General features: G+C 42.4%; 1 protein-coding gene across 15 annotated transcripts in view; it reads right to left on the minus strand.

Moving 5' to 3' along the window:
* The window catches only part of LOC134540220 (semaphorin-1A-like), a 411248-nt gene that overhangs the window by 128650 nt on the left and 262224 nt on the right, over window positions 1-20374 (minus strand). For 8 of the 15 annotated variants that reach the window (XM_063382822.1, XM_063382832.1, XM_063382828.1 and 5 more), the window contains one exon: window positions 16479-16541. The exons of the other annotated variants lie outside the window; for them this stretch is intronic. In XM_063382822.1, the coding sequence (XP_063238892.1) occupies window positions 16479-16541 (63 nt within the window). The remainder of the gene's footprint in view (window positions 1-16478; window positions 16542-20374) is intronic. 15 annotated transcript variants of the gene reach the window in all.

Raw genomic sequence — 20374 nt, forward strand, 5'->3', positions numbered from 1 at the left:
CGCTACATTCAACCAAAAGGATAATGTTCTCGCATTGCCTTGCTTGCTTCCTGACAGTGTTTATTAACTCGAAACATTATATTAGTGTTGCGATCCAGTCCATATCCATGAAATGCAAACAATCGTCAATTCTGTTTAAAACATGTATTTTTATTTTTAATTAACGTTCTACATAATTAAGAGATTTACATACACTACAAAAAATGCTGTCACCAACAATCGATGTGTTAGCTTGTGTTTTCAGGGGGGGAAAAATGCAAAAATTATATCATTTAAAAAATTTCCAACATTATACTTTCGAACTGACATTTGTGTGACGAATGGTTTTGCACGAACAGATGTGCTTTCATTCATAAAAGTATTCCGCACCGCGACGAGAAATCACGTCCTACTAATAATTGAGTAATAAAACTGGGAATAAAATGATGAAAATAATATTATTTATTTTTACTCTTAGACACAAATCAACTTTTTAAATCACAATAACGACAAATAAATTTTTAACTTACTTCCTGAAGAAAAAGTGCATGTCAAACTCACTTTTAAATTCTGTAAAGAAAAAAAATGTCAGGAACAAACAAGTGTTCCCACCAACGACACATCGTCAACTTTGTATTCTAGGGTTCACGTCGTATTTAGTTACACTAAATATTACTGCATATTATTATTTTCTGGCTCTTATTACATGTTTAGCATTTTATTTTATTTTTGCATATTTTTTTAATGACTTTAACGTTGCATAATAAGATGAATAAGTATATACGAATGAACTGGAATCCCGTTTCGAGTTACATACAGACTGTTCACTACGAGCAGTGTAAATTTCTTAGCTGTTGCAACAGCGGCCTACAGGTGGATTCAGACTGCAGGCTTAGTCAGTCACGCTGAATCCACCTGAGTTCAGATTTTATCGAAGACAAGTGCGGGTGGTATGGAAGAACTCAGTGTGCACTGACTGTTGTGCTCAAGGTGTCAGTGAAATGTATAGCTGGAATCACGGGCGAAAATTTGTAGGATTCCCATGAGGCCCACGGGATAACGTGAAGATTTTGCAAATGCAAGCGGGCCCCCTCAGACGGACTTTTTTATTTCAGGGAGGTTCGGGCCACCCTGAGATTCTCCCCTCCTCCCGGAATCTACGCATGCAGCTGGAATTAATTTTTAGCCAAGTACGTCATTTGGTGCTGTATTTAGGCTGTCAAAGAAGATACGAAATATGGCTGCTTTGATAATTGACGATAACTCCTTTTTATTGTGGAATAGTACCCATCTACAAAGAAATCCCTAAATATACCACCACTACTGTTGGGGATTTTCTATACAAACTATCAAAATAATTTTGGTTTCGTCACTGTCACTAGCTGTTATTGTATCATACGAAAACATGTATGTTTTGTGTATTAATTTACGGTATTCATCTCTGTCAAAAAAAAATCTTTTTCGATAATAGAGTGTAAGCAAGGTAGAATACAATGGATAATTTTAAAATAAAAATGGAATAAAGTATTTTTTGCTTGCAGTAGTTCAAATTTTTGAATTAATTTAGTTGTTTATTTAAAAAAAAAACCTTCTAAAATCAAAGAAACTACCTACTTCCTAAATAGATAAATAGTGCTTTAAGATCACACGCTTTCATAAATATTTAAACGCCAACATTTAAAATGTAGATTTCACATAATGATAAAATCTTATCTATTTTCATGGTCACCTCACGTCTAATGGAAATAATACACAACAATTCGTCATATATGTTTTTTATGCTTTTAATAACTACTCTACACATGAGCAAATTTCAATATACATAAAACTGAGGAACTCTGCATTACATTTTTAATCTGTGTACGACACTAACAGAAATTGAAGCATAAAACAACATTTTTATTTTTTAATTAATAAGTATTTCATCAACGTGAGCTTTGCTTTCATCTCAATGAAGCCACTCTACATAGAGGAAGTGCACATGTATTCAGTCTTAACATTAGACCCTCCGGATCACAGAGTAAACGAATGAATGGAATTCATAACATTACGCAGGGTTTTAAGACATATTTTCCCTTCTACTCAATCGCAACATCTCACTTAGCGCGTAAAATGGTTTCAGTAAACATAACATAAAAAAATTTCGCCCCATGTACAGTAGAGGAAACTAAAATGTCTGTAACACTGTAAACTAATTGTATTGTCATTTCTGTAGTCGCTCGAAGCGGCAAACTATGTATCGTTGTTCAATAAAACGAAATATTAAAACAAACAAACAATAATATTACGTTCAGACAATTCGTTACGTGAAATGAATGTAATAAAATACACAAGACAGTTACACATACCATTTCCAAAACACAATCCCATAAAAATCATAATATTACATGTCGACTTAAAATTATTATTATTCACCATGATAATTTCTTGCGGGTAGCCAGCAACAAAGGGACACAATTTTTATTCATTTAATTAACTTTGACAAAACTTGTAAAAGCTGGCATGAGCAAAGTAAGCTGATTCACAATTTTATTTTGCGTCAAAATATTAAACATCAACTAGTAATGAATTAAGAGTATGCTTCGCTTGGTAGAACACCGAATATAGTCATCTCCAGGTATTAAACTGAATTTTGAAAGAGGGACTCAAGTTTCTGAAGAAGTTGTTAACTTTCCTGATGATCCATCAACAGTTCGTAAACGGTCTCATCGTCGGGATGTCGAGCTTGGGACCTTTTTCCTCACCATAGTCCCGTGGTCTGTTCTACCATTCGCACAGCTATCCCAACCTATACAAATAGCCGAGTGATACTACTCCCGTTGCTTCTATCATGGAGCTCGCCCGCAGTCGTACTTCCCTATCCAGCCTGCGTAATACACGCGTCCTACCTGCTAGCCGCCAAGAACGCGTCCATTTGTGAAAAAGCCTCACCCGCCAACAATACTAACTCATTAATTATAATATGCAAAACATAAAAACATTACATATGCGATAAAACAAAATTTGCTGCTGTCATAAGCCGAAGAAAAAGAATCAATTTGAAATATAACATAGACAGATAAATCTAAAATAGAGTTATCGATACTAATGTTTCAATGAACAGAATAATATATGTCATATTACACTAAATACGTGTTCTTACTGACAACCCAATTTAAAAATAAATTAAATTACTTTTTTTTCTTTTTCAACCATAACCGCATAGAAGAAACAATACTTTTGATACAATGTTTTGCATAACTATACGACAGGACTAAAAGTACATTGTACGTAATAAGTATTTGCTTATAGGAATTAATGCTGCAGAATATACGAATAGATTCAAATGCATAGAATTTAATATATTGTCAAATTTATTTGGAAATATGCATGTAACAAAAGATTGAATTTGAAATGAATTATATGTTTTTAACTACAAATATAATTTTATCATATCTCACTTTCATTCAAACTTAAGATTGTCATTTTCAACAACAAAATAGCCACAACTACACTTAAAAATATTTTAACTTGATACTTATATTGTATAACTTTTGATGAAATTAAATGTTAAGAGGTTCATTTAAGTTTGTAAGGAAACATAAATACAACGTTCAAAATAAATAACAAAAATTTTGTGTAGTTAGGAGCTCCGCATCATGCAAATAAAGGAAAGTTAAACTTTTCAGTATACGGCTGCAATAATTATAGAGGAAAATGTTATTTATTCTTTACTTTTAATTCCCGTTTGGAGAAAATAAATCGAAAAGTGCTATACCGAAAGTATAAAGTTGAAGTTCAATATCGCTTGTCAAGTAAGTTCAAGAACAAAATTAAAAAAAGAAAATTTGTTTTCTTGAATCTACTTTTTTCAGAAAAGTATACATACATACAATATTATTATATTATAAAAATAAAATTTTTTAGTCCTTAAGTATAAATTACTGAAATATTTTTTAGTTAGTTAATTTTTTCATGCGAAGAAATATTTAATTGTTAAAATCACGAGAACATAATTTATTATATTTATGTATTCCAAAAGCTTATGTTAAAGATCGACTATATGCTATTCAATTTGCCCAAAAATTTTACTGAAATAGGAGAGCATTACAAAAACACAATTTAACTAATGTAGGTATTATAACAATAAGTTGTGTTCATAAACTATATTAATGGGAAACAAATATTTATCATTTAATGATATGCAACTATTTTCCTTTGAGGTAAAAATTGAGGTATATTTAATGTAATAAGTAAATCCTCTCATAAAATTTACTAAAACTAATATTCTTCATGTCCGTCATATTATGATTCCAAACAGTTTAAATCAACTGAAACATGAAATAAAATAGTAAGGTTAACCATGAGGTGTGGAAGAAATTAGAGATTGCTTTGTAAAATGTTTTAAAAATTTCTCATGAAATATTGTGATTATTATGTTCGTACATAATGTAAAAAAAATTCAATACATGAAATTCAACACATACTTTGTATTGCAAGTTATTAAACATATATTTTAAAAACACATGTGCGTATCTAAGTCGAATTGTTATGTAATACATGATGAACATTACCGATACAAATTATCTTACAAATAACTTTCACCCAAAGATAAGGCCGCGGACAAATTATACACACTGGTCGCACGAGGAGCTGAAATAAGTCATATAAGAAAGCCGGCCGGAGTAATTCTTTTCAAGCCAAAGCTAAAAGTAATGGATGTTGTTTGTCTAAAGCAGGCAGTGAAATGACATACAAGTTTACAGAATAGCCATATAAGATCTTTGACGCTTCTTATCCCGTCAGTGGACTGTACGCGAAGAACCAACTGCATCATGGCCCACCGCCAGTTTTATACTTACGTATGAATACACTTGTAAACGTTGGTTTGTATACTTATGTATGTTGCCGACATCGATAGGTATTCTTTGGCAGCTCGATGTGGATTCATTCGAACACGTTTGCGCTAAACACGACATATTTTTACATGAGAGTGACATCGCGCACTGAAAAAAGTTGCAGGTCCGTAACGCAACAGTGATACAAATATTACATAGTTCGAACATTTTCTGGAGCACGACATTCACTTTGGGTAATGCTAAGCTACTTGATAGGTACCCTTTACCCGCTTTAAAAGTGATAACTTAAAAAAAAGTGTACATGAAAGCAGACTCAGCCATATGTTTATTGCTGTTGTATTTGTCATAAACCTACCCTACGTTCAATACGGCCTGTAAGTAGAACCATGTTTTTTTTACGACTTGTGTACAAGCTGTGGTTGTAAAGCGAATTTATATTCTTAGTTAACTAACGTCTATCATAACATATTTGAAATAAGGCTACCTTAATTTTTTTTCTAGATTGCTGTATTGTTATATATATATAAGTATTACTTCAACGGAAATATGTGGTAATAAAAATAAATGAAAAAAGCATGAAAGGTTAAGGATTATTTTTTTTCAGCAACAAATAATTTATGGTTTAACTGCTTTGTGTACTATATAAAAACAGAACAAGCTTTCAAAATTTCACAATTTCTTTGATCATCCGTTACATATAGGTAGTTATGTTTTGTTTTAACTCATAAATATTTAAGTTGATACTTATTCAGGCCCTTTAATTGGGCGTGACGGACCATGTGCCAAATATGTAACAATTATAAGTAGGTGAAGTATTAAAAAATAAAGAACTTGAATGCAAAATAATGCATCTATCAAAAATAATTTTTTAAGGTTCTTTCGTGGATGTTGTAATGTGTGGGCAATATTTACTTAATTTTGGTTTTTGGATAAATTAATTGTGGTTTAAATTTTTTTAATAATTTTGTATAATTGCTGTAAAAAATTTATTTCCTGCCCTTATTAATTAATTGAGCTGTAGAAATAAGTTTATCTGAAAATTTACGTCATCTTTATTAAACATTGCCACTAATTATACTTTTTAACTTCAAAATGGTTTTTGAATTTTGTAATTAATAACGTACCATCCATAACTACATATGTGAGCGATCGGTCACTGACCTCATCTTCAATCCTCCTCGTGATTCCTGCGCCAGGAGGAACATTTACATAATTCTGACTAGCTTATTTAATATAGAACTTCCCTAGTTTTTATTTTTTATTTATCATTCAATGAACATTTTTAAAACAGTGCAGACAATCAGATATCTATCTAATCAAAAAGCATAGCAAAATGACATTTAGTTTTCAAAATACGATTTTTCTTTTAATTTAAGATACATTTTATATAAAACCTACATTTTTAAGTATCAAAACTTTTGTAAATAGTTAACCATTTGGTTAATACCAGTATAAAATTTTTCCCCGGCGTTGTAAGATGTGTAAAATCATTTTGGAAAACTAAAAAAATTTTAAAAAATATTGGGTAGAATAATAATTGTTTCTTGAATTTTTATTAAAAATAAAAGGAAAAACAATGAAGTGTATTTTCATGTTAAAAATTAAATATAAATTTTGTCGAATTAGCTAGCGAGTCTGTAAAGCCACCAATAAATAGTTTGTAGGACAACTTTCAATGTATTGATTGATTAGTTTCAATACTTTATTTCGTAATACATGATCTAGTATGGTAAGCTTTAGGATATTTGTAGTTTAAACAAAAGCAATGTTTTAGAGATACACGAATATAGTCACAGAGTAAGTCGAGCACATGGTACTGAGGCGAGGCACACTAAAAGCAATTCTGAGAATTTCTTTCTGTCAGGGGATTATCTTTTACCGGTGCCTGTTGTGGGTTGTCTCCCTTTCACGCACGCACGCACGCACACACAGGTAGCCTGCCTCCCCTCCGGGCCGGGGTCCCTCACCCCGCTACCTGAGCCGTGGGCGGCGAGCTGGCTTCGCCGAGCGGCAGCACGAGACGGTGGAAAACTTTCAGGATTTGCAGAAATTGTGGAAAAGATATCTCGGAATTCAAAGCGATGACTATATGTTTTAAATACATGAATTTCTTCAGAAAAAAATTATCTTTTTTTCTAGACTTGTACTTTCTTTCTGTCATTCTCCTAAGCAGTATAAAATGGCCCCAAAGTTGGACAAGTTGGTGATTTTTTATTTCATATTTTGATAGAAAAAAACAAAAATGTAAAAGTATACAGACAATTCGTGTATTATCTTCTCGTGGGTGAAAAATCTTCAGATTCGTAGTGTCGATTAATAAAGTCCCATCATTATTTTAAAAACATAGTGTTCCGCTAACTTCTGATGCTACTAGGGAGGCCCCTTAAGGGCGATCCCTCCGAGACAAGGCCCCCCCCCCCCCCCCCCCCGGCACTTATAATGAATGTTATTACTGCTGGGGAAATGTCTGGAGGGCTGCGACGGTCAGCGATAACATTGCTTCACGAGTGGAAATTACTCACACTCCCCCATGCGAGGTAAAAACACGACAACAGCAGTGAGAAGCACGGCCTGGCTTCTGGGAAGCGGAAGGGACGGTTAAGTGGGCGGTACACGATTCGAATGAAATTTAGGAAATGCGTTATGCTAATGGCGGCGATCGGCGCGGGGCAGCCCAAGGAGGGTGCATACTGAGCAGGCGTAATGGCGGGAAACAGGCAGGGTGCGGCCGTAAAGAACTGCCAGGGATGAGACAAGGGGTGGGCCCCGTTGGTGCGACGAGGTACCAGCCCTGCAGCTGCGTACGGCACGGACTAGCGCCACCTCGCCTCTGCAGCTGCGGCCCGGCCTAGCGCCACCTCGCCTCTGCAGCTGCGGCCCGGATAGCGCCACCTCGCCTCTGCAGCTGCGGCCCGGACTAGCGCCACCTCGCCTCTGCAGCTGCGGCCCGGACTAGCGCCACCTCGCCTCTGCAGCTGCGGCCCGGACTAGCGCCACCTCGCCTCTGCAGCTGCGGCCTGGCCTAGCGCCACCTCGCCTCTGCAGCTGCGGCCCGGCCTAGCGCCACCTCGCCTCTGCAGCTGCGGCCCGGCCTAGCGCCACCTCGCCTCTGCAGCTGCGGCCCGGACTAGCGCCACCTCGCCTCTGCAGCTGCGGCCCGGACTAGCGCCACCTCGCCTCTGCAGCTGCGGCCCGGACTAGCGCCACCTCGCCTCTGCAGCTGCGGCATGGCATAGCGCCACCTCGCCTCTGCAGCTGCGGCCCGGCCTAGCGCCACCTCGCATCTGCAGCTGCGGCCCGGCCTAGCGCCACCTCGCCTCTGCAGCTGCGGCCCGGCCTAGCGCCACCTCGCCTCTGCAGCTGCGGCCCGGCCTAGCGCCACCTCGCCTCTGCAGCTGCGGCCCGGACTAGCGCCACCTCGCCTCTGCAGCTGCGGCATGGCATAGCGCCACCTCGCCTCTGCAGCTGCGGCCCGGCCTAGCGCCACCTCGCCTCTGCAGCTGCGGCCCGGCCTAGCGCCACCTCGCCTCTGCAGCTGCGGCCCGGCCTAGCGCCACCTCGCCTCTGCAGCTGCGGCCCGGCCTAGCGCCACCTCGCCTCTGCAGCTGCGGCCCGGACTAGCGCCACCTCGCCTCTGCAGCTGCGGCCCGGCCTAGCGCCACCTCGCCTCTGCAGCTGCGGCCCGGACTAGCGCCACCTCGCCTCTGCAGCTGCGGCATGGCATAGCGCCACCTCGCCTCTGCAGCTGCGGCCCGGCCTAGCGCCACCTCGCCTCTGCAGCTGCGGCCCGGCCTAGCGCCACCTCGCCTCTGCAGCTGCGGCATGGCATAGCGCCACCTCGCCTCTGCAGCTGCGGCCCGGACTAGCGCCACCTCGCCTCTGCAGCTGCGGCCCGGACTAGCGCCACCTCGCCTCTGCAGCTGCGGCCTGGCCTAGCGCCACCTCGCCTCTGCAGCTGCGGCCCGGCCTAGCGCCACCTCGCCTCTGCAGCTGCGGCCCGGCCTAGCGCCACCTCGCCTCTGCAGCTGCGGCCCGGACTAGCGCCACCTCGCCTCTGCAGCTGCGGCCCGGACTAGCGCCACCTCGCCTCTGCAGCTGCGGCATGGCATAGCGCCACCTCGCCTCTGCAGCTGCGGCCCGGCCTAGCGCCACCTCGCCTCTGCAGCTGCGGCCCGGCCTAGCGCCACCTCGCCTTTGCAGCTGCGGCCCGGCCTAGCGCCACCTCGCCTCTGCAGCTGCGGCCCGGACTAGCGCCACCTCGCCTCTGCAGCTGCGGCATGGCATAGCGCCACCTCGCCTCTGCAGCTGCGGCATGGCATAGCGCCACCTCGCCTCTGCAGCTGCGGCATGGCATAGCGCCACCTCGCCTCTGCAGCTGCGGACCGGACTAGCGCCACCTCGCCTCTGCAGCTGCGGCCCGGACTAGTGCCACCTCGCCTCTGCAGCTGCGGCCCGGACTAGTGCCACCTCGCCTCTGCAGCTGCGGCATGGCATAGCGCCACCTCGCCTCTGCAGCTGCGGCATGGCATAGCGCCACCTCGCCTCTGCAGCTGCGGCATGGCATAGCGCCACCTCGCCTCTGCAGCTGCGGACCGGACTAGCGCCACCTCGCCTCTGCAGCTGCGGCCCGGACTAGTGCCACCTCGCCTCTGCAGCTGCGGCCCGGACTAGTGCCACCTCGCCTCTGCAGCTGCGGCCCGGCCTAGCGCCACCTCGCCTCTGCAGCTGCAGCCCGGCCTAGCGCCACCTCGCCTCTGCAGCTGCAGCCCGGCCTAGCGCCACCTCGCCTCTGCAGCTGCGGCATGGCATAGCGCCACCTCGCCTCTGCAGCTGCGGCCCGGACTAGCGCCACCTCGCCTCTGCAGCTGCGGCCCGGCCTAGCGCCACCTCGCCTCTGCAGCTGCAGCCCGGCCTAGCGCCACCTCGCCTCTGCAGCTGCAGCCCGGCCTAGCGCCACCTCGCCTCTGCAGCTGCGGCATGGCATAGCGCCACCTCGCCTCTGCAGCTGCGGCCCGGACTAGCGCCACCTCGCCTCTGCAGCTGCGGCCCTGACTAGTGCCACCTCGCCTCTGCAGCTGCGGCATGGCATAGCGCCACCTCGCCTCTGCAGCTGCGGCATGGCATAGCGCCACCTCGCCTCTGCAGCTGCGGACCGGACTAGCACCACCTCGCCTCTGCAGCTGCGGCCCGGACTAGTGCCACCTCGCCTCTGCAGCTGCGGCCCGGACTAGCGCCACCTCGCCTCTGCAGCTGCGGCCCGGACTAGTGCCACCTCGCCTCTCCAGCTAGCTGGTAGCTGCCTGACCCACAGTCGTAGAGGGGAGTGAACCAAGCAGTCTTAACTAGTAACCAATGAATCCAAAAATAATTCAGGGTATCTAGTATTTACTGATTAGCGAAATGTCTTTAATCCGGCCTGTGGGAGGCCAGATCATCATCAGTACCGTTTTAACGCGAATTAGAAAATGTGAAAATAACTTAACCCGCTGGAAACCAGAAAACACGGCATGGAATGGAAAACGACAGCAACGATAAACCCTAGACGAACTCTAAAATGCCGACAGCGTAATGCCAAAGGTCAACAGCGGGGATCCATACGGCAAAAAAAAAAAAAATTATAAACGAGAGCACACACAGGAAAAAATATTAGTCTATACTTATACAAAAGATTCCTTTGAAAAACAATGGTCAAAAAAAATAGTGGAATGAAATATGCGGTGGCGATGTGAGGTGTTGCCAGGATAGCGTTTGGTTGATTGGGGAAGCGAATACGAGTTGTTCTTGCCCCGGGCTTCGTCCCTGTTCGTCGGCAGTCGCCAGTGAAGTCGGCTAAATGCACTCGGAGCTGGCCCGAGACACACAAGCACTCGCTGGTCGCGAACTAATTAAAAAGGACGCGTGTTTCGCGAGAACACGATCGCAAAAAAAAAAAAAGTTCCGCGTGGGTAGGACGGCCGCGGGGGGGGGGGGGGGGGGGGGGGGGGGGGGGGGGAGAGAGTGAAAATTAATTATTCAGCAGCGTCAGGATCGTTCCAGCGTATCGTTAGATGAAAAAAAAAATACCTGTCGCTCGCTGCGTCACTGGTAATTGTTCTGCAGCTGTGTTGCAGCCGAGAGCAGGCGACACGAACACCTCTGTCCGTCGCCGGGCGGCCCGGGGGCGAAACCACCGTCCTTTTCACTTGGAATAAATTCAAACTGAACCAGCCGTCGCTCCCGCTGGAGTCGCGGCTACACTCGGGTCCTTGCGACGTCCTGCGATGCGAGGGCAGCCTTCTCTTCACAGACGAGAGCCAAACGACCCATCGTGCATCCTCGGTTTTTTTTTATTTGTTCATTGTAAGTATATATACAACTCATGATAACTAATGGTCAATTAGGTTAGGTTAGCTACATTATAAATACTTTAAAACATTGTGGACGGTTGGTTATATTAGGGAAGTATAGCTACATTAAAAATACTGTAAAATCATTTTATGGTTGCTTAGCAAATAACTTTTTAATATGCAGCTATCCAGGGCTGGGAAACCGTTTACAAAGTTTTAAAGTATTTATAATGTAGCTAACCTAACCTAATTCACCATTAGTTATCATGAGTTGTATATATATTTACAATGAACAAATAAAAAACCCGAAGATGTACGATCGGGCGTTTGCCTCTCGTCTGTTGAAAGAAGGCTTGCCAACGTGAGTATTCGGGTATGTCCAGAAGGACGAGTGAATCGTAGGTTTCCCGAGACCGCGCATACTCGCCTAGGGCCACTTTGGAATCTTGCTGCAAACATGTTTTTTTCTTCTTGCGTGGCAAACAAAATGCATGCTGAAACTCCATGTTCACAGTAATTTAGAAGACTGCATAACCTGCTTCTTCATTTAAACTATTAATTTTATAACACAGAGATTTAATACACTATTTACAAATTTTTTCAACGTTTGTAATAATATATTTTGACGTGATTCCGAAAATTTTCTTGTAACATTTACCAAATACTGTAAGCGTCTAGTAAGTGAAGTTTGTAAACCATATTGAATTGTGCGTTTAAAGTTTGGTAAAACCAACTAAAACTCGAATTCTGCGTGGTTAAAAAAAAAAGGATGTTGGTTTATGACGGAGACTTAGGCGCTTAGTAAAAATAAATGTCGCTAAGTCTACATAAAGTATTACACTTTATAAAGCAATAATTAAGTAGGGAAATTTCGAAATCACCTAATTAAATTCACACGGATTGAGCACGAACAAAAACGTCTCTAAGCTGGACGAGATAATGTTAACGTAACTTTAAAATCTGACGAATAAATTTAAGTACAAAACAAAGGACATGTTCTGACGTGAGTTTGCAAAAAGACCCTGCGGAAGGAAGGAAGGATGCTTGGTATTCCCACACACGAGTAAAAACAACACGTGTTGTTCTACACGCGCACCGAACACGCGGGTTATGCTCGGGGCGGGGCACAGCGGAAACACACCCGGGCTGCGCACATAAGGGCACGCAAGGCCGCCAACTGCTGAGAGTGGTTTTCCCTGGCTGAGGCCGTCTGCAGGTACGCGAGGCCTTGGGCTTTTGCGTCCGGACCAGACAATTAGTTATATCTGCACTCTCGACTGTGTGTGTTACATGATATGTTATTTTTGACGCTAAATAGTAGCAAGGGTTCCAAACTGAAGGATGAACGTGTATTTATTTAATCTCTCGTCAGAACTTACTCTCGTAGACACTTCCGGGAAATTACTACCTAGTTTTTTTTTGTTTCATGGTCCCTTGAGCACAAACTTATCTACAAATCTCAAGTTTTTTTTTTTTTTACGTGAAACTTCTTTGGGCGCGATGAGAGTAAAATTTCAAGCCCAAATTTAATGCAACTTTTTCGTGAAACAGTGTTGTGATACATTTCTGGCACAAAAAGGATAGAGAATAGGTACTTGGCCAAACAGAAAGACAGCACTATGCTATATACGTGGCTGGGATCGTTTTCGTTCTCCTCTTTGCACGATGATTCGTCCCACCCTAAAAAAAAAAAAAAAAAAAAAAAAAAAAAAAAAAAAAAAAAAGAACCGGGAGAGATGGATGAGCGAAAAAATAAGAGTGTGTGCGCATGCGCTTGTTTCAGAAAATATATACATGTATCCTATACAGTCAGCTGTGAGTGCCTTGAATTATATATTTACCACCATCTCTCTCGCGTACTTCCTTGTTCACTGTTCAACCAGCAGCGTAGAGAGAGCTGTTGGGCCAGTACCTTCATTTCCCGCATAAATGGCGCTCAACTCCTGTTATGGATATCATATTTCATTCAAAAGATTTGGCATGTTCCGAATGGCAGAAATTTTTGAAGAAACAGTAACACGCACAGTTTTTCTTGTACTTAAACAGTGAGTAATATTTATTGTTAATAGGGGCAGGAAAAATTCGCGGGTTCAATTACCTCTAGGATGAACTCCATAGTTCTACGTACGCTCGGTCAAATGCCACCCACTCATTGGCTGCTGTCTTGTGAGACATCCCAACGTATTAGCCTGTGATTCGATAAAGCTTTGGTCGGGTGTTTCTCATTGGCCCAGAGTCATCCAAGTGAGTTGTGAGCCAATAGCAGAGGCAGCACTGAGGTATAACTATTTGTATTTTAGCCTATCGCGAAATGAATTCGCGAATTTTTCCGGTCTCTAATTGTTAATCATTATTAGAACATTGTCCTCCTCCCCCCCCCCCCTTCCCTTCTCCGGGTCCGTGTCAGGTCGACGAGTGGAGAGGGAAAGTAGCCACCACTCCCGCCGACACAAACATGCAGTGTAACCAGTTTACCACTCTCCCATGTCACCGCGCGCCCCTGATGGAGTTAGTGCGCCCGCTGCTTCAAACAGCGTCAGGGCGCAACCTGATTGGCGCAGAGCGACCGGCCAGTCAGGCGCTAACCCCGTTAGGGCCGCGCTTCAAAGGGCGCCGACGCAGCGCCCGCTGCTGGCCTGGCGCGCTCACAGTTGGCACCCCTGGCCCCACTGGCACCACTGGCACCACTGGCACCAGTCACTGCGACTCTTTGTGTGCCGCGCAAAACATCGCCTCTCAAGTAGCCTTCAACTACGTTAGTTCGGTTTCCACAGCCCCTTCGCATTTTCGTTATTACGTCTTTATAATGGCGTTTGACGGCTGAAATTATATCAAACTTTGGATGGAAAATGTGGTTAAAAAATACTCTTTTTTTTTTTTCAAGTCACCAGTTGCTGAGTTATTGTACTGCACACCAGCAATCGCCAGTAAAAACAAAATCATACGTAATTTGTGTATCAGATAAAGCTGTCCAACGAAAATAGTTGTTTTTGAAGGTATAGGTACTTCTTTAGGCGCGTTATGAAAAAATGAAAGTGAATTTTTACCATGTGCGCGCAATTTGAAACACAAAAAAAAAATTGACAAGATGAAAAAAGGCTAAATACAAATAAAAATTATAAATGTGCTTTTAAATCATATTCTTTAGTGAGTGATAGATTTTGAATACTGGTCCATATAATTAAAACATTTATTTATTTGTGAATATTAGTGGTAAAATTGTGTTTATAAACTTTCTCAAGTGTATTTATTTAAGTGAAATTATGTTTAAATTAGAATAAACATTTGTTTTCATTAATAATTTAAATGTATCGCGTATATTTTACTAAATTCAATAATTAAATTTAATACATGTGTTTATATCAATATTGAATACTGAGTAATTATTCGAAATTTCTTAATTTTATTGATTTTTACTTTACCAACCGTATTTATAATACCTCTCCAGTCCTTTCATTATTTTATTTTTATTAATTATTTGCATGCAAAATTTAAAGTTATTTTTATTACGCCAGGTACATAAGTATTACTTCTAAAGCGCGTACATAAGTACAAGCACCCATTTTTTGTGTATGTTACATATTTTGGTTAGAATAATTGCATTTGAAATGTTTCATTGCGATTTTTTTCTGCTTCGCTGGTGTGAGACCATCGACTAGTTTGTGAACAAACTTTTTTTTTAACGTGCTGTAGATTTAATTGAAAGTGTAAATATCGGTAACAAATAAAACTGCATTAAATGAATACGCAAGAGGGGAAGTTTGAGGGAGTGTTTCCTGTTGATACTAACAAAACACCATGGCCTGCAAGGTACGAACTGACGTGCTGTGCTGGATGTTTGAAAGGTTGTGATTGGGCCTCGGGGCTTACAGGCTGGTCACCCCTGGCGGAGGGGGGGGGGGGTGAGTGATGGAGAGGGTGGGTAGAGGGGGGGGAGGCAGCAAGACGCACGACCCAGCCACGCGGCGCACAAAAACACCTCCAGATGGAATTACAGAGCGCGGGCACAAAGGGTCGGGAGAGGGTGAAACAGTCCCATGGTCGCCTGACGGCGGGACAATGGTGGAGGGGCCTAATTGCAGGGTGAGAAGAGGAGAGGAGGGGCGGGCGGCTGGAAGGCTTCCAGGCGCACTGGAGGCTGGACAAGTCCCTCCAGACAACACGGCGGGAATAGGTCAGCCAATCAGGGCGCAGGCGCACTGCTTGTTCGGCACATAGTCGCTATTGACTCTCACTGACACTGTCACACGTCAGTATAACGTACAAGTGCGCCAGATCACACACAATAATAGGAATGTGTATGAGTGTACGTGTTCTTTAATATATCATTATATACACACATATACTCTGATTTAGCTTAATATAAACATGTAAACATTGTATTGAAGGAAGAAAGAAATTCGTAACACCCTCAAGTGGAAGATTTTGAAGACCTCAATAAGCCAGTTTGAGATAGAAAGACTATCGACTAATTAGTAATGCTCCTAGAACACCCACACAAGGGATGATACCTAGGAACGAAGCTGGAAGCAATTTTCCATACGAAAAACCCGTTACTAGCAGTCGGTGTCGGCGTGTGGTGCAACCAGCGCTGGAAGGCATTAGTAACAAACGATAACTGCACGAGAAAAGTTACAGTCTGATAATGCTACATCAGATGACAGGCAGTAAAAACGCTCATAGAAATGTAAGAGGGACAGACTAGTTCTGTATCAGGTAAACAAGGCAGTCAGGCTACGATCCAGGGGGGGGGGGGGGGGGGTTTTAACGTATATTAATTCCAACAAGCAAAATTATTCGTTACACGGTTGAAATTTAGTCACTTAAACCAATATTAATAAACGTAAGAGAATCATTCATTTATATGGTAGATTATGATCTATTCAATATGTTGGCTTATGAGCGGCAATTATTGTTTCCATAGACACGTGATATGTGTGTGTGTATATATATATACATACATACACATATATACATACACACTTTAGGGTTGACGATGTTTTTGGGGTCTATTGACAGTGAAACGAAAAAATATATATAAAAATTTTCCGGAAGTCGCACCATGTTAACGGCTACAATATGTAGTATTTCTTTGAAATGAGTAGGAGATACAAATTTATTGTGTGCCACACCACAAAATATGTTGCTACCAAAATAGAGGTAATTAGTTTGCCTGGTGATAGCTTGCGCATTACTTTACACAATCAATGTAGCTACTATCTGGAGGGTGGGTTAAAACTACTTCATAAGCTAGGTCTCCATGCCAGCAATCAGAGTTTCTTCTCCGTGGGCGGCAGTACAAAGAGTGCGCTCTGGAGAGTGAGCGGTCACTCACCTCTGCACCTCGCGGGCAGATTGCACTGGACACTGGACACTGGACACTGGACACTGTACTCACCTGGAACAAAACCAACAGTACATCAACACAGGTCGCTGCAACGGACAGACAGACAGACAGACGGGAAAATAAAACCTATTACTCTAATGAAGCTGCAAAAAAGCGTAAACACCAAAACATAACACGTTGCTTGTTTATATTTACGATTTTTGTAGCTTCTTACATCCAGAAATTCTACAGGCAAACAATCAATATTTCCGAACAGTTTTACTTGCAAAATTATACTCGACGCTGGGTTCAGAAAATAAAGTAATTTATTCTATTTACTTATTTTTACATCTTTTTGATATCAGTATATTAAATTTTTCTAATGGGAATAAAAATCAAACAATTTACTAACAAAAGTGCCAACTCGCCACGCAGAGACTGCAGCCTACATTTCGAAAACTCTATAGCGCGAACATAAAGTAATTATTGATTGATATATATTTCTGGTTCGCTTATATTGGTTGCTCACATAAATGCACAAAGCAGCCGGATTCTGCCGAGAGATATGCTAAAAAAAAAAAAAACTTTAGACGTACACAGTAGTCTGCATCATACAAAAATATGTGTGTTGAAATATAGCATGCGGTAATATTTTCCACGAAACATTATTAATTCTTAAATTATAATATTAAAAAAAATTACAAAACAAAATTTAAGTTAATATAAATAAAAAATTACTAGCTTGAAATACATTAAAATTTAAAATACAATTATTAGTTAATCTTACATTAATTATCTAATCCATTAATTAACATAAACGAATATGAGATCACGAAAATAAAGTAGTGAGATTATATGTTAATTAAAAAAAAAGGCTGTACAAATAGAGCTGATAAGCCTTCGTTAAGTGACACTTTTCTTTTTTAATTTTTTTTAGTTGCTTTATCAGATTTTCTTTAGTGGGAAGTTTTATAGTTCAAGTTGAAACAGTTGGCACAGTGAGTGGTGTCCCAACAGCCACAACCAGCAGACTGCAGCTCCACACTCGTGCTGCCTGTGGCCACTGTTGTGCAGCCTATCCTGTATTCATACAGCCTGGGCGCTGGCAGTCTGAAACTGCTGACCAGCGACAACTCCAACAACCAACTACAATGCATGCTGCTTAGACAGAGAGATAAGACATATATATGGAGATAGAGATACAGATATATACATAGAGGAATAGGAATATAGATAGGAAAAGAGAGAGATAAAGAGAAAATTTGGGTATGTGTACCTACTTAAAACAAAATATAAAAAAATTGATTGTGGCATTGCAATGCATGCCCGGCAACTGCCGATGCCCCGATAACAATACCCACAAGTTTAATTTTTATATTTAAAACAAAAAACTCTCACCACTCACAATTAATTTAGAATTAGTGAACGTATTTTTTTGCATTTGCATTTTTTTGCAAACGGTTTCATTTTCGTGTCCTCCTAATGCAATTTAATAATAAAAAAAGGTAAAACCTAATAAGCAAAACTATGAATAATGAAATAACAATAACCAAAACAATAAATAAATTATTAATTACAAAAACAAAATTTAAATTATTAAAGGCAAAACCAAAGAAACGCTTCTTAAAAGAAAACAAGCAACAACCAACTAAATTGCAAAGAAAGTTACCGAAAACGGTAACAATACCGTGTCTATGTTGTATTATTATTTAAAAAAAAAAAAAAAACTTTACTTGTCTAAAGAAACTTAATCTCATTTGGCCACGATCGAGTTGAGAATATCCCTGTAAGGCGAGTGGAGCAGAGCACTGGCCGGTGTGTGTGTGGGCTGGGGCCTGGGGGCAGGAGGGAGGCGGCTGCATTAATCTGCGCGCGCCGGAAATGCGACGTGTGTAAACGGCCCCCCCCACCCCTGACCACGGAGTGAAACAAAACCTCGGCGCTACCCGACCCGCAACGGCGACGCGCAAAAACCACGGCGGCGGCATTAATAACGGCCCTCCGTCTCCGCGGAGAGGGAGGTGTGGAGGGGGGGGGGGGAGAGTGAAATACCAGAGGGTCGCGGTGTAATTGTGCTCTGCGAGGGGCGAGGCAGTTGCGACCCTCAGTGCCTCTGGCCGCGGCGACTAATTCCCTCCCTCTCTCTCACTCTCTCGCCGGAACAGCAGCCGAGAGCCAGGAGTGTTTCATACTGGTCCACGCTAAACTGATCACAGCTGAAACCACGCTCACAAAGGGCCGGAGACAAAGGGACCGAACTGGGGACCCGGCGGCAGGGGCGTGAAGAAGGGCCCAGCAGTCCCAAGGCCCGCTAGACCTTGTGGGGGCAGACCTCCAGCTGGGGAGGCCGTGTTTACAACACTGTATCTTGGAAATAAGAAGCAACTATCATTTTATTGTCCCCCCCCCCCCCCGGTTGAATGGTGGTCACATAAATATAATTTAAAGAAGCAACTAATTACTCTAGTCCCCGCAGATGATAATGCCTGATCAGTAGGGCCATGAAAATTTCGCGAATAGATCCCGAGAGTAGCTGGAAGTTAAAACACTGTCGCATCGTCTGTGTTTCGTGATTGGGTGAGTTACTTTGAGGTGCATGTCGATTGTTACAACAACCAATCACACTAATTCAGTGTGGAAGCAAACTCGTGCAAACAAGGCAACTACTTCTCTCGCAGACGACCGCCAACCACAAGGAAGAAACCGCTGGTGTGGGTATACCTGGTTGCAGTCTAGTAGGCGTTCAGATTTTTTCGCGAAAATTTCCTGCCCCTACTGATCAGGAATCCAAACTAGAGCGCGAGTGGTCCTTGAAACACGTCAGCACGGCCACTGAGCCTGGGTCCAGTAATCACCACAACTGGTGCTAGGCACAGCAGTCATGTTGCCCCAGGACACCCGGGCCATGGCCCGAGGAACACCAGGTCGCGTGCCTGCCATCCGAGCAATTCAACTTGGAGCACAAACTGGCAACGTCGCGGCGAGACAGACAACCTCTTGCTCGGAACTTCAGAACATGCCTCACATCAAAGAGTTACACAGAAAATGAAATCGTAACCGCGAGGAAATTAAAAAAAAAAAAAAAAAGTATTCTACATCAGTTATGTGTATGCAAGTAATATTTTATTATTATTGTTGTGAGTCAGGAAAGGTTTAACTGTTTCGCTGATAGTAAAACAACAAATTTCTCATGTACATCAAATATTATAATTCTAAAGAGTACTTCTCGCGGCGCGCAAGCAGCTAACAGCCGAGAGCCAGGAGCTGGTCTCAGTGTCGAGACAAGCGCTAGCCCCTCGCAGGGACTCGAACCCCGACCCTCCAGCACAGCGCCCTTGTGTCGTATGCCCAGCCTGCATTCAAACATTTTAAGTAGTTCAAGCTTCAAACCATTGAGATTTTATTGCAACATTAAGTTCTGGGCTTTTCACCGGTTTTCTTCTTCTTCCATGATTTGCACAAATGTAACAGCGAATTGTTCAGAGAAAAAATCTCATCTCTCGGTATACGGCATATGGTAGTAGTATTTTCGTTAATATGGAATGGAAATGTGAGGAAGTCTCAGAAACCTCGAAAAGATGGCGCACACGCATGATTCATTCGCATGTGTGTGTATTATTGTGTGTACATATATCTATTTTAAAAGTTTTATAATAATCGTGGTCACCCATCAAAGTACCAACCACACTCGGTGGTGCTTAACTTTGGATATAGTCCAAACTAAAGTATACACCTTTATCAGAACATCAAGAGAAAAAAAATTTTTTTTTACATGTTACTTTTTATTTGGGTCCGAGGTTATTACCATCGTGTTTAACAGAATTACAGTTATGCCATAAGTAGGGAAACAATTTTACTCCCCCCCCCCTTCCTAAAATGAATACTTTTCGTACATTTTCCACGCT

This window comes from Bacillus rossius, chromosome 16 (genome assembly GCF_032445375.1).
Source record: "Bacillus rossius redtenbacheri isolate Brsri chromosome 16, Brsri_v3, whole genome shotgun sequence".
NCBI lineage: Eukaryota > Metazoa > Arthropoda > Insecta > Phasmatodea > Bacillidae > Bacillus > Bacillus rossius.